This window comes from Mus pahari, chromosome 3, assembly GCF_900095145.1.
Source record: "Mus pahari chromosome 3, PAHARI_EIJ_v1.1, whole genome shotgun sequence".
In the NCBI taxonomy this organism is placed as follows: Eukaryota; Metazoa; Chordata; class Mammalia; order Rodentia; family Muridae; genus Mus; species Mus pahari.
The window spans coordinates 30,720,547-30,734,999 of NC_034592.1; the positions used below are offsets into that span (position 1 = coordinate 30,720,547).

The following is a 14,453-nucleotide window of genomic DNA, read 5'->3' on the forward strand; positions in this document are numbered from 1 at the left end:
CCAAGGTTTGATACATTTCCAAAGACTTGTGCTGTTACATTCATTCTCCTTAACTTTAAGTTGATTTCTAGTCGCCCTAATGATATTGGACTTAAGGGAATACCTGCCACCCTTTATTTTCTAACCTGCCATACGCAGACAGATCTTTCAGGTCCCCTTCTTTTTCTAAGGAAGTCAGGCGACCTTATAAAAATCCTAGAGCTGAAAGCCACCTTCCTGGGTCAGTGTGCTCTCAAGTGACTCGGGGTAACAGGCCTTCACAGCTCGATGCTCTCTCTCAGGGCATAATGTTCATAAAAGTTCTTAAAGCACAGTGTAAAAAGGAAACACTGGCTTGGAGCCAGGTCAATAGAGCATAGGGCTTAGACAATTTGTATCTTCTATGTAAGGGTTCTAGAGTCAAGTCAGCTGACGGTGTTGACATTGAGTCCCCGGAATGGCCACTGGATTGGAAACATGTCAGGACTGTCCCTCTTTCAGATTTCATTTACGTAATTTAGGAACGCCCCCTAGGGGGGAAAAATGGTCTTAAGTTTTATGCTTTCAATGTTGACTTCTTCATAGTTATATGCCCCTTTGTAAAGTATGTTGTACATAATGACATCATATTAATTTTTCAGAACTACAATTAATCCCCGGGGCCAATGGATTCCGAATTTCCAACCCTCCCATTTTGTTGGTCTGCTCCTTGCACGCCAGTTTAGAGGTAAGAGACCTGGGCTTCTTCTGCCTTGACACCTCCTGTAACCTAGCTGTGACTGGTCCTAAAAGGTTTCTGTGGATCAGAAAGATCAGCATTTCCTATTGACCGTGACTGTGGCTGTGACCTTGCATTTGCTGTATTTGTTAGATGGACCTGGAGTGGAAGACACATGTGCTGCTGTTCTATTGAGATTTGACTGAGCCAATGCTCATCTTTCCGTAAACCACATAAGCATGTAGGATTTCATTCTAAGTTAATTCACTCTTGTAGCTGGTATTTAGCATCCCGTCACTTCTAGTTCTGCAAGTCAAGGAATGAACAAAGTGCCCTGTAAAACCTATCAGGAGACTAAGGTTGTAGGATAACCGTGGAGAATTAGAGGAAAGGACACACGGAGTAAGGAGGCCTCACTCAACAGGGTAGTGTTTTTCTTATTGAGGCGACTGTGGCAATGGACGCATGTATCAATTCTAGAGTGAGCATTCTATTTTCTTTTAAATTAATTCATACATTTGTCTCAATTGAATTTCACTCAGTATTAATATTTATAAAATTAGTTATCTTTATAGATATGTATACATTCAAAAAAAATAGATACAGATAAAGGAACATATCTAGAAACCCAAATTGTTAGTTAGGGCTTTAATGTCATTTAGCAATATTCTAAATTCCTTCAAGTAAATATGCTACATATTATTACTTATCAAATAATTAAAATGATAGAATTTGGGACTTAAGAGGCTGCACAGGGATTTAGAATAATGGCTGCTCTTCTAGAGGATTGAGCTTTGGTTCCCAGAACCAACATGGCAGCTCACCAAGGTCTGAAACTCCAGTCCCAGAGAATTCAATGTCCTTTTCTGACCTCTGTGGGCACCAGGCACACATGTGAGGTTTAAGCACGCACTGCCTACAAAACTCCCATACACATAAAACAAAAATACATTTCCAAAGTTATACACTTAATATTGATGCACATAGGAATAGAATTCATTGACTAAAATGTACTTTAAAAGTTATACCCCCTTAAACAAATGTTTTACACCTCCTAGTCAAATAAGATTTGAATTTGTTTCCTTCATGTCTTCTATCATCTAACTCGTGATATTTTAGGAAATCTTGTGCAGGATTTGAGTTTGAAAAGGGTGATTAGAATGAATCTCTCTACTAAATCCCAAACACAGCAGTTCCTCATTGTGGCCACTGGGTGGCATCATGAAATTCCTGCTTTTGTACACCTTCACCACTAGATAGTGTCAACTGCCTTTCTCCCGGCATCTTAGTTTAGAACGCATCGCCGCAGTTTGACCACTAGATGGAGCATGCGCCGTTTTCACCTTTTTTGGATTGTTATTGGTTTTGATGAAAAATAGACAAAATTATTTTGCAGCCAGGGTAATACTTTTTAAAGTTTTTTTTTTGGGGGGGGGGAGGAGGAAGTTTGTTCTGTACTTTATCGAATGATATTTAATAGTTTTCTAGTAATTTGTAATAGCTAGTATCCATAAGGAAAAATGGGCTTGATTTTAAAACAGCAAGTATCATATCAGTTTGCAAGGTTTTAACAGAAAATCTAAGTATGAAAGTAGCCAAGACTCAACTCGGGAGCTAGGGCGCACCAGCATTTAGCTCATTTCTTTTCATTTCCCTTATCCATATATTCAGAAATTTTCCATTTTTCCCCCCTCAGGACTAGATGACCTCCCAGTTGATCCCAGTCCGTGGGGTCACACCCTCTCGTTTTAGGAAACTGTCTGCATAGAACGGTGGCAGTTTCTTCTTTATCCAACCATGCTGAATTAGAGCCACGCACATCGAACATCCATTCTCAGTCTCTGAAGGCTGACTTGCATTTTTCCCTTTAAGACCTAAATGTAAACTTACCAAAAAGAACCGTAGCAAACACCTTAAACATGGCACCAACTCTCGGCAGCTTCTGGAGTCCATTGTAGCTGTTCATTACCAAGGCTTTGTTCTGTCCAATGATCGTGGTTTTTTTCTTTCTACTTTAAGCTTTTGTAGATTTTAATTAAAATATGGCTAGGTTACTTTCTCCCTTCTAGCCCCCCTTTCCCACTTATTAGGTGCCCTTCCCCCCAAAGATCGCCTCTTCTTTGATCATTGTTGTTAAACACACTTCTCAAGCCTTGTATTGGCAAAAGTGGTTTTGAAAATTTTTCTTCCACATTTTTAATTGCAAATATTTTAAATTTCAAAATAACGCATACTTCCCTCTGTCATCCCAACTCCCGTGTTATTTCTGAGCCATGGCAGGATGCTCTGGGAAGTATTTGTTTGTATGTTGTGTCTGTTGATTGTTGGGGGTAAGCCACACTGTGGAGGAAAGAAAGGAAAATGTCCCAGGGATGTGGATGTGGGGGAGTGGGGGCAAAGGGAGAAAGGATGCATAACCCAGGGAGAAAAGGGCTGGGGAGGGCAAGCTGGGAGAACTGAAGGATGAGGGAAAAAGAAATAAGAAGAGAGAAGGCAGGACTCACCTTACTAAAATATGGCCAGTATTTAAATGAAAGAAGTAAATGATTTAACCAGTTTGGCTTATCTACTTTTTAAAAACAAACTATCCTATAAACTTGAAAAACAACTGGGGGATTCTATACTTAAAAATCAACTGCCCAGGGCCAGGAAGGTGGGTCAGCAAGTGAAGAGCTTCCTGCACAAACTAGAAAATCCATGGAAATGACGGTGGAAGGAGCAGACAGAATCCACTGTGTTGTCCTCTGACCCTCACATGTGAGCCACAGCATGCATGCCTCCAGCCAATACACTTACACTTGTATCAACATGGCTTTGTTTACAACTACGTTGGCTTAACTGATATCAGTCAATGTAGTTCCTATTTCAGCTTCCAACTGTCACTGCCTTTCCTGCTGGCTGGCAGTCATTCCTAGAGTTATTTACACACACTGTGCTGAGCAGAAGTAGAATAAGCCTGGGGAGGAACCTACACTGTGTGTATCTGCGTGGGCAGAAAACACTTTGGACTGGGTACGTACTGAAGAGCTAAACATCCTACAAGAGAATGGGCTGCAAGGAAAAACGAATGCCCTGTCGTTTTGCGCTGATCAGAGCATGATTGTATTAATCGGACAAGGAAGGATTCTAAGCCCTCCCTGAGTCCCCTGGAGAAACTTTTTCTGTCTCTCTGTCTCTCTCCTCTCTGGCGCGCTGTCCAATCATGAGCCAGATGTGATCCGGAAGGCGGGTCCGAGCGAGTGGACGGTGACGACGTTAGTGGTTGATCCGAGCGACAGTGGGCGGAGACAGTGGGTGGTGATGAAGACAACGTAGGGCGGTCTGACGATGCTGCATTCTGGGAGATCTGGGGAGGTCTTCTTAATAGCAATCCTGTGCGTCTGTAAGGGGCGCAATATAATGTTTAGAGGGAGAGTGGTTAGTGGAGGTGAGAGACCCCAACACTACACTCCATTCCACACTAGACATTAAGCATGTCTTCAAATGAGCAGAACAGCTCAGATACGTGTGTGCGTGTGTGTGCGTGTGTGTGCGTGTGTGTGTGTGTGTGTGTGTGTGTGTGTGTGTGTGTGTGCCATTTTGGTAATGAAGAGGTCTAGAGTAGAGAATTTCAGAAGTTTCTTCAGTCCTCTGACAGCTAAGTTGGAATTTTTGTGTATTTTCTATTTAAAGTTCATATTTTTTATGTAGTAAAGACTACACAATTTCTACCTCTGTTCAGCGTATACTATTTATGATGCTATAAACTGTTAAAAAAAAACTGTTCATAAACACAAGCTAAGTTTTTAGGTTGATTGCATGGGTGATGAAGGTCAAGACAGCAGCAAGGACAAAAAGCATTATGTTCTTTCATAATTATGTTCTTTCATAATGCATGGAGACTCAAGTTTGACATTTTAAGAGAAGCCAGATAGGCATGGTGGCTCACATTTTATATACCAGCACTCAGAAGGCAGTGACAGAGACGGGTGGATATCTGTGGGTTCCAGGTCACTAAGGCACTGTCTCTGAATGAATGAATAAACGGATTGATGGATGGATGGATGGATGGATGGATACACAGATGGACAGATGGCCAGGAAGAAAGGAAGGAAGAGAAAAAGAAAGAAAAGAAAGAAAGGGAGAGAGGGAGGAAGGAAGGAAGGAAGGAAGGAAGGAAGGAAGGAAGGAAGGAAGGAGAAAAGAAAGAATGAAAAGGAGAGAAAAAGGGAATTAAAGAAAAATGAATTTAAGAAAAAAATCTGAATAATGGAAAACTCTACACACTACATGCTTGCCTTGTTAAATAGTATATAACCTTCATAGTGAGAGAGTCTGTTGCAGGAAATATTTTAAAAAATGGCACCAACTCGCACTATGCCCAGCTATTCTCTGCCTGCAGTCTCTCTGCCTCTAGGTTAGCCCCATTCAGTGGTCTTTCCTGCTCTGGTTCGCCTGGCTCAGAGCTGCCCTACCTTCTCAGCCATCTCTCCCTTGTAGCTAGTTGTCACAAATACCCTTAATCCAGTAAATCAAAAACTCTGGAAGCTCATAATTAATCAGTCAGATTTATATATCAGTACATTCTCAATTCACAAAATGCCCACGCAATAATTTCAGAGCCAATTGATAATAATACAAGCTGCCCACTTAATTAGACAAGTTATCTCAATTATTCTATCTTTTTATGATAATCATAGCTACCTGTGGCTATTTAAAAGCCACGTGGAATTTCTTCTTCTCCCTCCATCTTACTTCCTTTTCCTCTTCTCTCCCTGTCTGTCCCTGAAAACCTTTGCTCCGCCTCCCTTTTCCACTGCCCAATCACAGGCTTCTTGTTGTATTAGTATTTAAATTAATTGGGGGAAAATTTGGTTACAGGCAGCTAACCTTCCTACCTTGGGTCTAACTCCCCTAACTTGAGGATGGAACCTTCCCAGCCTTGTGTTAATTTCACAGGGTAAAAACAAAGTTAAGCACGTAGAGATGCCTGACAGGAATTCTGTTAAAACCTATAAGATTTCAAAATTGTGTTTTTAACTTCCGATAATTAAACACACACACACACACACACACACACACACACACACAAACTGAAAGAATGAAATTAAATAAAAGCAAGAGGGAAATCGAGTGGCATGTGTTCTATTTCTCATCTGACTCCTATTAACCATTCTTTTTGTTTGTTTGTTTTATTTTGTTCTGTTTGTTTGTTTGCTTGTTTTGTTTGTTTGTTTTTCCATGCCGATGAGCAGTCCCCTTGCACTTTTGGCAAACATTCCAGCACTAAGACTATCCCTAGCTGTTTTAATAGTTCTGTTTGGAACTTCGGAACAGACTTTTCTGCTCTGTGAGGCCACTTGGAAAAACTCAGGCCATGTGGTTTGAATGCAGTCCCCAGTATTTGCAGGTCTGGTCCCCAGCTGCTGAAATGGTCTTAGAATTTAGGTGGAGCTCTGCTGGAGGAAGTCGGTCATAGTGTGGGCCTTGGAATTTTAAGGTGTGTTTCTACTCACTGTCCACCTTGTTCTTCAATGTGCACACAGTGTGACTAGATGAAGAACCCTACTTAAACTGTCAGCAGGTGTAAATGCCCCTTTTCTTATGTGGCTGACACTGAAGACAATGAAACTGCATTTATAAAAGAAATCAGTAAAAGCAAATGCCTCTTCTTTGTAAGCACACCAGGAATGTTAGCTAACAATCGCCAATATCTTCATATCTACAGATACAAATGAATTGCTAAGAGTGGACACTTTGCCCTCCATATGCATGGGATCTCCATTCACAGAGTCTACACCCAGGGGGAAACATTCTCTGCATACAGACTTAGGTTTCTTTCTTATCGCTATGCCCAGATGATACTGTGTTTACAAATAGCTACACAGCAATTGTGCTGTATTAGGTACCATTAAGTGGGACCCTTACGTATTATAGTGTATGAGAAACTGTGACCACATGTACCAACATGAAAGTCCAATGCTATTTTGTTCTCTGAACTTGGTTGTTGAGAGTTTGGGCACTTGCAAGAGTCCTAGAAGCAGCCAGAAAGGGACAACTCTGTTTTACACATTACCCTATGTGCACGTTTGGGGCCCTTAGCTGAAACAGGAATTTTTTTATAGAATTCTTTACTACACAAAATATTTTGAGACTATTATAATCTCCAAGTTGAAACATGTGCTAATGCATCTCATAGTCTTCCTTTCAAACCTTATAAGCCATGCCTTGCTGATCTATTTCAGTCCTTCAAGTCTCCCTGGCTTCCCAGAGGCTCCCAGCCATCAGCATCTTGTTTTGCACAAGAGAATGAAACTCCCAGTTGTTTGAACCTAACATCCTGAAGTTGATGTTGTGGTACCCAGACCTCACCAAAGACACCTGCACCTGCCTCTCCCTGCAGCTGTCTCTGCCTAAAGCAGATGCATCTATCCTTCTCAAACAGCACCTAACTTCAGCAATTTCACAACCACATGCACTGGAGATCTAAAACAGACCCTAGCCTCTGCTTGTAGTGGACCTTAACTGACGGAGATATTCTGAACTTTCAGCAAACCCAAACCCTTGCTTACTGTGTCAAGTCTTGTTAAAATGTCTTCTCACACATCCTGATCCATGTCTTGATGAAATCCAGATACCACTGAATGACATCACCATAGTTGTTCTTGATATTTTAGCTTATGTTAAAGCAAAGGACATTAAATGGCATGCCACATACATCATGCTGTTAACATGAACTCCAGTCCTTATATGGAGGATACAATTTTTAAACAAGACAGAAAAGCATGTCTGTTCTGCCCTTAACTTTACCACACGAATTACTGTAGACCCTTGTCACTCACCGGGATAGGCCTGTCAATATTTTACACAAGTGCTGTTTGGCAAGGAAAAGAGAGAGAGGTGGAAGGCTGTGGTGACTAAATTCCTCAGCCACAATAAATATTTATGCAACATTATTAGCTTCCCTGAGAAAATCAACTTTATAATTTAACTTAAAGCAAGCAAGCAAAAAGCATAAAGAAAAAAAAAAAAAAAAAAAAAAAAAAAAAGCCAGGCACACGCCTTTAATCCCAGTACTCAAAAGGCAGAGGCAAGTGGATTTCTGAGTTTGAGCCCAGCCTGGTCTACAGAGTGAGTTCCAGGACAGCCAGGGCTATACAGAAAAATCCTGCCTCTCATAAAACAAACAAACAACAAACATCCAAAAACCACTGAGTTTGGAAAAATGTAGTGTTCAGCAAGACATTATAAACAATATCAGCAACCATCTTTTACAAATGAATTTGTCTTGTTTTGAACTTTCTGTGGACCAAATTACAGACAACAGTTGAGAACCCTAAAGCAAAATTTTCTTTCCTCACAAACATTGTTTAAAGGATAGCCACACATGTTTACTGTCATGGGAACTACCTTTGCTATTTAATGATGCAGCATTTAAAGGACAACATGTTTTACTGGAAGAAGTATTTTCTAAAATGTGATGGTTTTTTACTTGATCAAAAATGAGAATATCCTTTCTGATGTGTGATTTATGTTTAAGTTTGCTTCTCTGTAGATCAGTAGCCACTGCTAATCTCATTGTGATTCTCAGGTCTTTCAGCAAGCAACTATGACTGCGCTGAGGAGAAAATCCATTCTGCTAACAGGCTATCTGGAATACATGCTCAAACATTACTACAGCAAAGATAACACAGCAAACAAGGAGCCGATTGTGAACATAATCACCCCGACCAGAGCAGAGGAGCGCGGCTGCCAGTTAACGCTCACCTTTTCCATTCCCAAGAAAAGCGTTTTTAAGGAACTAGAAAAAAGAGGAGTCGTTGTATGTATATAAGTTTATGTCTTGCATTTCACCACGCTTTCTCTTTGGGTTCCAGGTTGGGATGAGTCTTAGGTTACTAAACATATCCTTCATTGCATATCCTTCTAGTCAACCAGTCAAGACAAGTCAGACATCAACTTAGCACTCAGCATTAGCCCTTATGGATGACTACAAGAGCCCTTGGTCATTTCTGATCAAAGGGAGTAAATAACAAATCTTGCTTTTGAAAAATAGTCTTGTGTTATTGATTCAGTTTTTTAAAATAGATAAGCAGGGATATATTTCATCAGACTCAGTGAAGAAAAAGTTTTTATATATGTGTACACTTATGTATACATATGTTTTCATATATATGTATATATACATTATACACACACACACACACACATATATATATATATATATATATATATATATGTATAATTTATAGAGTTAATGATAACCCTTTTATGACCTATTGAAAAAATAATTCAAACCACCCTCTTTTGGTTGATTAAACTAAATTACTCTCCTTGTTTATCAGTTCAACCAAAAACAATGTAGTGACATTTCTCAGGAATTGGAATAAGGCAAAGAATGTTTACTGTGGTTTAAAGCCTGTGTTGTTTGCATATGACTGTATATAATAAGTTTATGTAGCCTTTGTAGCCTCTTGAGGAGAACTGATACAAGCTAAAGTTTTGAGGGAAGAGGTACATGGGTTGGGCTGCATTCAACTCATTAGTACTCACAGCTTTAGAAAGGTTACCTTGAGGGGTTGGGGATTTAGCTCAGTGGTAGAGCGCTTGCCTAGCAAGCGCAAGGCCTTGGGTTCGGTCCTCAGCTCTGGAAAAAAAAAAGGTTACCTTGCCTCTGGGCTCCTGTTATAGTATGGACACCAAGTATGTAAACCAAGCTGAGCCCCTCCCTACTTCTGTACTCTGGGGAAACCCATGCTCCTTTGTCTAGAGATGTTTCATCTGCATTTTCAGTTTAATAACACTTCTTTTTTTTATGTTGATGGGCTTTAGGTTTTTTTATTAGATATTTTCTTTATTTACATTTCAAATGTTATCCCTAAAGTTCCCTATGCCCTCCCCCCACCCCTGCTCCCCTACCTACCCACTCCCACTTCTTGGCCCTGGCATTCCCCTGTGCTGGGTCATATAAAGTTTGCAAGACCAAGGGGCCTCTCTTCCCAACGATGGCTGACTAGGCCATCTTCTGCTACATATGCAGCTAGAGACACGAACTCAGGGGCTACTGGTTAGTTCATATTGTTGTTCCACCTACAGGGTTGCAGCCCCCTTCAGCTCCTTGGGTATACTTCATTCCTCCTTAGAATAAGGAACAAAATACCCATGAAAGGATATGGTTACAGAGACAAAATTTAGAGCTAAGATGAAAGGATAGACTATCCAGAGACTACCCCATCCGGGGATCCATCCCATCATCAGCCACCAAACCCAGATACTATTGCACATGCCAGCAAGATTCTGCTGAAGGGACCCTGATATAGTGGCCTCTTGTGAGGCGCTTGTGGACGTTGTACATCGTGGTGCGCACTAGGCTCCGCACCACGATGTACAACGTCCACAAGCAGTGTACAACGTCCAGAAGCAGATCCAGAGACTACCCCATCCGGGGATCCATCCCATCATCAGCCACCAAACCCAGATACTATTGCACATGCCAGCAAGATTCTGCTGAAGGGACCCTGATATAGTGGCCTCTTGTGAGGCTATGCCAGTGCCTGGCAAACACAGAAGTGGATGCTCACAGTCAGCTATTGGATAAAACACAGGGCCCCCAATGGAGGAGTTAATAACACTTCTAAGAGTCGTTATAGGAATTAAAAAGGATAGCATGCACAGACTATATTCACCGATAGCTAAAATGGACATTTCTTAAAAGTTGGCCACGGTGATGACTACCAGTTAAATTATGTGATCCTCCTTTCAATCCCATCAGCACTCCCGGAACATATAGACAACTCCTATCTCCGTGGTCAAGGATTAGAGAATTAATGAAGGGTGATTTCTGAAGCTCTTTAAATCTCAGTGAGACCCAGAGTTCTGTCCACCCTCTGGAAAGCTTTCAAAACCTTTCCAACTTTCAAAGAGAACTGCCAGTGACTTCGGAAACACAATTTGGACACTCATATGAGAACCCACTGTTAGTGTCATTACTAAGGGGACAGTTTAGGTTAAGAGAGATGTAGTGTTTCACTAACAATGACAAAAATAGGTGCCCATGTATTAACTTTGAGGGTAGCCATGAGCTATATGAAATTTTGTCATGAAAGTAGAATTTCTATGTGTGGACACAGTGAAGATGGTTGCTTTATTTTTATTTTTATTTTTATTTTTATTTTTATTTTCTCTCTCCAGTGTGACAAGCGAGAACCAGACGGCATCCGTGTGGCCCCTGTTCCTCTCTATAATTCTTTCCATGATGTTTATAAGTTCATCAGACTGCTCACTTCCATACTCAACTCTACAGAAAGAAACTAGCCATGTTTTCTAGCATAACTCAAGTAAATCTCACTGAAAGGTGATGGAGTTTTTACTTCTGTTGAATTTTAGTCATTAAAAGTCTCCAGAAATTGATTGCACAGAAATGAGAACTATAAAAAACTTACATAAAACCTGGTACATGTCTTAATATCTGTGTTGCTGCAGAATGTAGTGTCCTGTGAATTATGAAGTCACACTTTGCATGACTACAACCTATAGATGATTGTCTTGATCAGCTGTCACATTCCATGGTCACTGAAACATTTTCTCTTTAATTTGTGACTGAATTTCCAACGTGATAATGTATGTGGACTTCTTGTATAAATATTGGAAGTATTACTTTATTTTTGATATAGAAAGAATTTTATTTTAATACTTGTAACTGAATCATCTGAAATACATTTGATATCATATTTTATATAATTTCAGGAAAAAAACAGACTTTCTAAGCTGTTACAACCTCTCTCTCTCTCTCTCTCTCTCTCTCTCTCTCTCTCTCTCTGTGTGTGTGTGTGTGTGTGTGTGTGTGTGTGTCTTGCACCCAGAGTGGTGTGTGTGTTTGTGTGTTTGTGTGTTTGTGTGTCTGTGTATAAAGGACCTGTAAGTGCTTATGCATAAAGGATGAGGGTACTTGGCCCTACATACGTTGTCAGGCCAAGGGCAAAACTGGACAGCTTCCTCAATCACTTTTTAAACTTTTATTTATTTATTTTTATGTGTATGGGTGTTTTGACTACATGTATGTCTGTACATCATGTGTGTGCCATGTTTACAGAAACTAGAAGATGTATCAGATCACCTGAGACTAGAGTTACAGAGCTGCTGTGTGGATACCAGGAATTGAACCCAGGTCCTTTGGAAGAATGGTCAATGCTCTTTTCCTTTGACACATCTCTCCAGCCCTTCCACTTCATATGTCGATACATGATTTCTCACCAAACCTGGAATTCACTCCTTCAGCTAGTGTGGCTGCCAGTGAGTCTTCAGAGCTTCCCTGTCTCTGCACTACAATGAATGCCGGGTTACAGCTGTACATCGTTGCACATAGATTTTTACATGTCTACTGCTGGGGTCTGAACATAGTCCTTATGTCAGTGCAGAAACCACTTCCTCTACCAAGCTGTCCCCGAGCCATTGCTTTTTTGATGCCACCTACTAGTATGCATTTATTGGCAAAGTATTCTAAATTTGTATGCAGAAAGAAGAAGTTACAATGATTGGTAAACTTGAATAAAACATACTCAGTCAGACAGATACTTTTGATGTGATAAATAATAAGATATGAGACTCTGGAAGTAGCTAACGACAAGCACAGCACTCTTGTTTACCTAGGAATTCAATTCCAAGTGTTGCACACATATCTTTGTTAACATAGCAAAGCTTTCCACTGCATTATTTCACCTTCATTAATGAAGTGGCTATCAGGACCTGGAACCTCACCCCTAACACAGATCCCTATATGAGACTGTTTTGAGTCTCAAAGTGGTCAACAAAAAGGACATGGTTTCCATTTTCAAGGAACATAGTACCCTAGAGCCATTCATCATGGCAGAAATAAAATAAAATAAAATAAAATAAAATAAAATAAAATAAAATAAATACTTAATTATAACTAGTAGCATCTCTTGCTGATGGCCTAGCTGGCGCTCTGTTGCTGGGCTAAACATTGTGCTTCTTCTTGACACAGGCTAGACTCATTTGTGAAGAAGGAAGCTCAACTGAGAAAATGCTGCCACCAGATTGGCCTGTGAGCAAGACTGTAGTGTATGTTCTAAATTAATGATTGATGAGGGAGGGCCCAGCTCACTCGGGCCGATGCTACTTCTTGATACCTGGGTCTGGGTGTTATAAGGCAGTCCAAGAAAGCTATGAAGAAACAGCCAGTGAACACTATTCCTCCATGGCTTCTGTTTTAGTGTCTGCCTCCAGCTTTCTGTTCTGACTTCCTTAGATGATGGATCACAGGCTCTAAGGTGAAACAAGCCATTTCTTTGCTTTTGGTTGTAATGTTTTGTTTTGTTTTGTTTTGTTTTGTTTTTATCACAGCAATAGACACTTAACCAAGACAAATGCCATAACCAAAAATGACTTAGGGAGGAAGTGGTTTATTTCGTCTTATAGGGCATAGTTCATTGTTAAAGGAAGCCAGGGCAGGAACTCCAGCAGGTCAGGAGTTTTAGGCAGAAGCCATGGAGGCACTCTCCTTCCTAGCTTGCTCGCAGGCTTCTGTTCAGCAACCTCTCTTACAGAGATCCCAGGCCCAGGTATGAGGTGATTCACAGTGCCTGGGCCTCCCATATCAACTAACAATCAAGTTAATACCCAGGGACATGCCCACAGGCCAATCTTCTGGAAGTAATATCCCAAATGAAACTCAGATAAATCTGGGCTTGTCAAGTTGAAGACTAAAGCTAACTAGCATAGAGGGTATGTAGCTGGCACTATGTATTGGAAGACTTAAGGCTATAGCAGGCCTTGCCTTTCCCCCATCCCCTCTGCCTTGCTAAACTGTTATATTACATTCTGAAAGCTGTCCACCAAGGTCTATTCCCTTATTTGGCCACTTCTTCCCCTTGATGTGAACCACCAAGCAAACCAACTCATTCTAACACAGATGTCCCCCTTCCCCTGTATAAACCTCCATTTGCCTATGGGCCATATCTGACTCCTCTCTATTCATGCGCAGTTCTTTGTCCCCCAAGGACAAATATCTCTTTCCCCCTGCCCCCTTCTTCCTTTTCATTTCTGCCTCATCCTGTATCTCTGGTCTTTGTCTCTTATTGCTGTCTTTTGTCCCTTGGGACAAAATAAATCTCCGTTGTGCTGAGAACTTGGTCTCGATGTGTCCTGGGACATCCTTTGTTTCACAACGGGCATGGTTGAGTAAGGTGCTTATGAACATGATTATAAGATTACAGTAAAACTATCTTTTGGAAATCATACTAACATTTTATCAAATTGCAAGCAGAAACTATGGTGGAAATTCTCACAACCCACAGTGAGGTGGAGTATTACAATTCTGTTCCCTTCACTCTCTCCTGAAAGCATTTTTGTAAATAGCTTTTCTGTTTTCAAGAGTTTTACAAGAGTTTCAAGAGTTTGTACCCATGAAAATGAATTAATTTTACTAACAGCTGTATTTAAATGTAATAGCACTGAATATACTCAGCTGCTTTTCATCAACTTTTTTTTGAGATTCACCTATTTGATTTGATTCCCATTGCTATGTAGTATTCTATTCTGGTAATGTTTTGCAAACATTTAGAGACAATTTATAAATCAACTTTAAGTTTTAATACATCTGATAATATTTTCTAGGCATTTTTAAACGGTAATTTTTCTTGTACCTTTCTCATTGAGAATATTACATATATAAACTATAAATTTTTTCTCCTTTATAATCCCACTTCTTTTGTGAGTGCCTGTGTGTGTGTGTGTGTGTGTATGTGTGTGTGTGTGT

The 14,453-nt window shown here is 40.4% G+C and overlaps 1 protein-coding gene across 1 annotated transcript in view; it reads left to right on the top strand.

The window, feature by feature from the left end:
* Kynu (kynureninase) overlaps nt 1–14,423 on the top strand; it is a 129,075-nt gene extending 114,652 nt beyond the window's left edge. Inside the window, exons 12-14 of the mRNA XM_021194213.2 lie at nt 621–706; nt 8,268–8,498; nt 10,868–14,423. Coding sequence (XP_021049872.1) covers nt 621–706; nt 8,268–8,498; nt 10,868–10,990 — 440 coding nt within the window. The 3' untranslated portion in view covers nt 10,991–14,423. The remainder of the gene's footprint in view (nt 1–620; nt 707–8,267; nt 8,499–10,867) is intronic.
* Nucleotides 14,424–14,453: the final 30 nt, after the last annotated feature.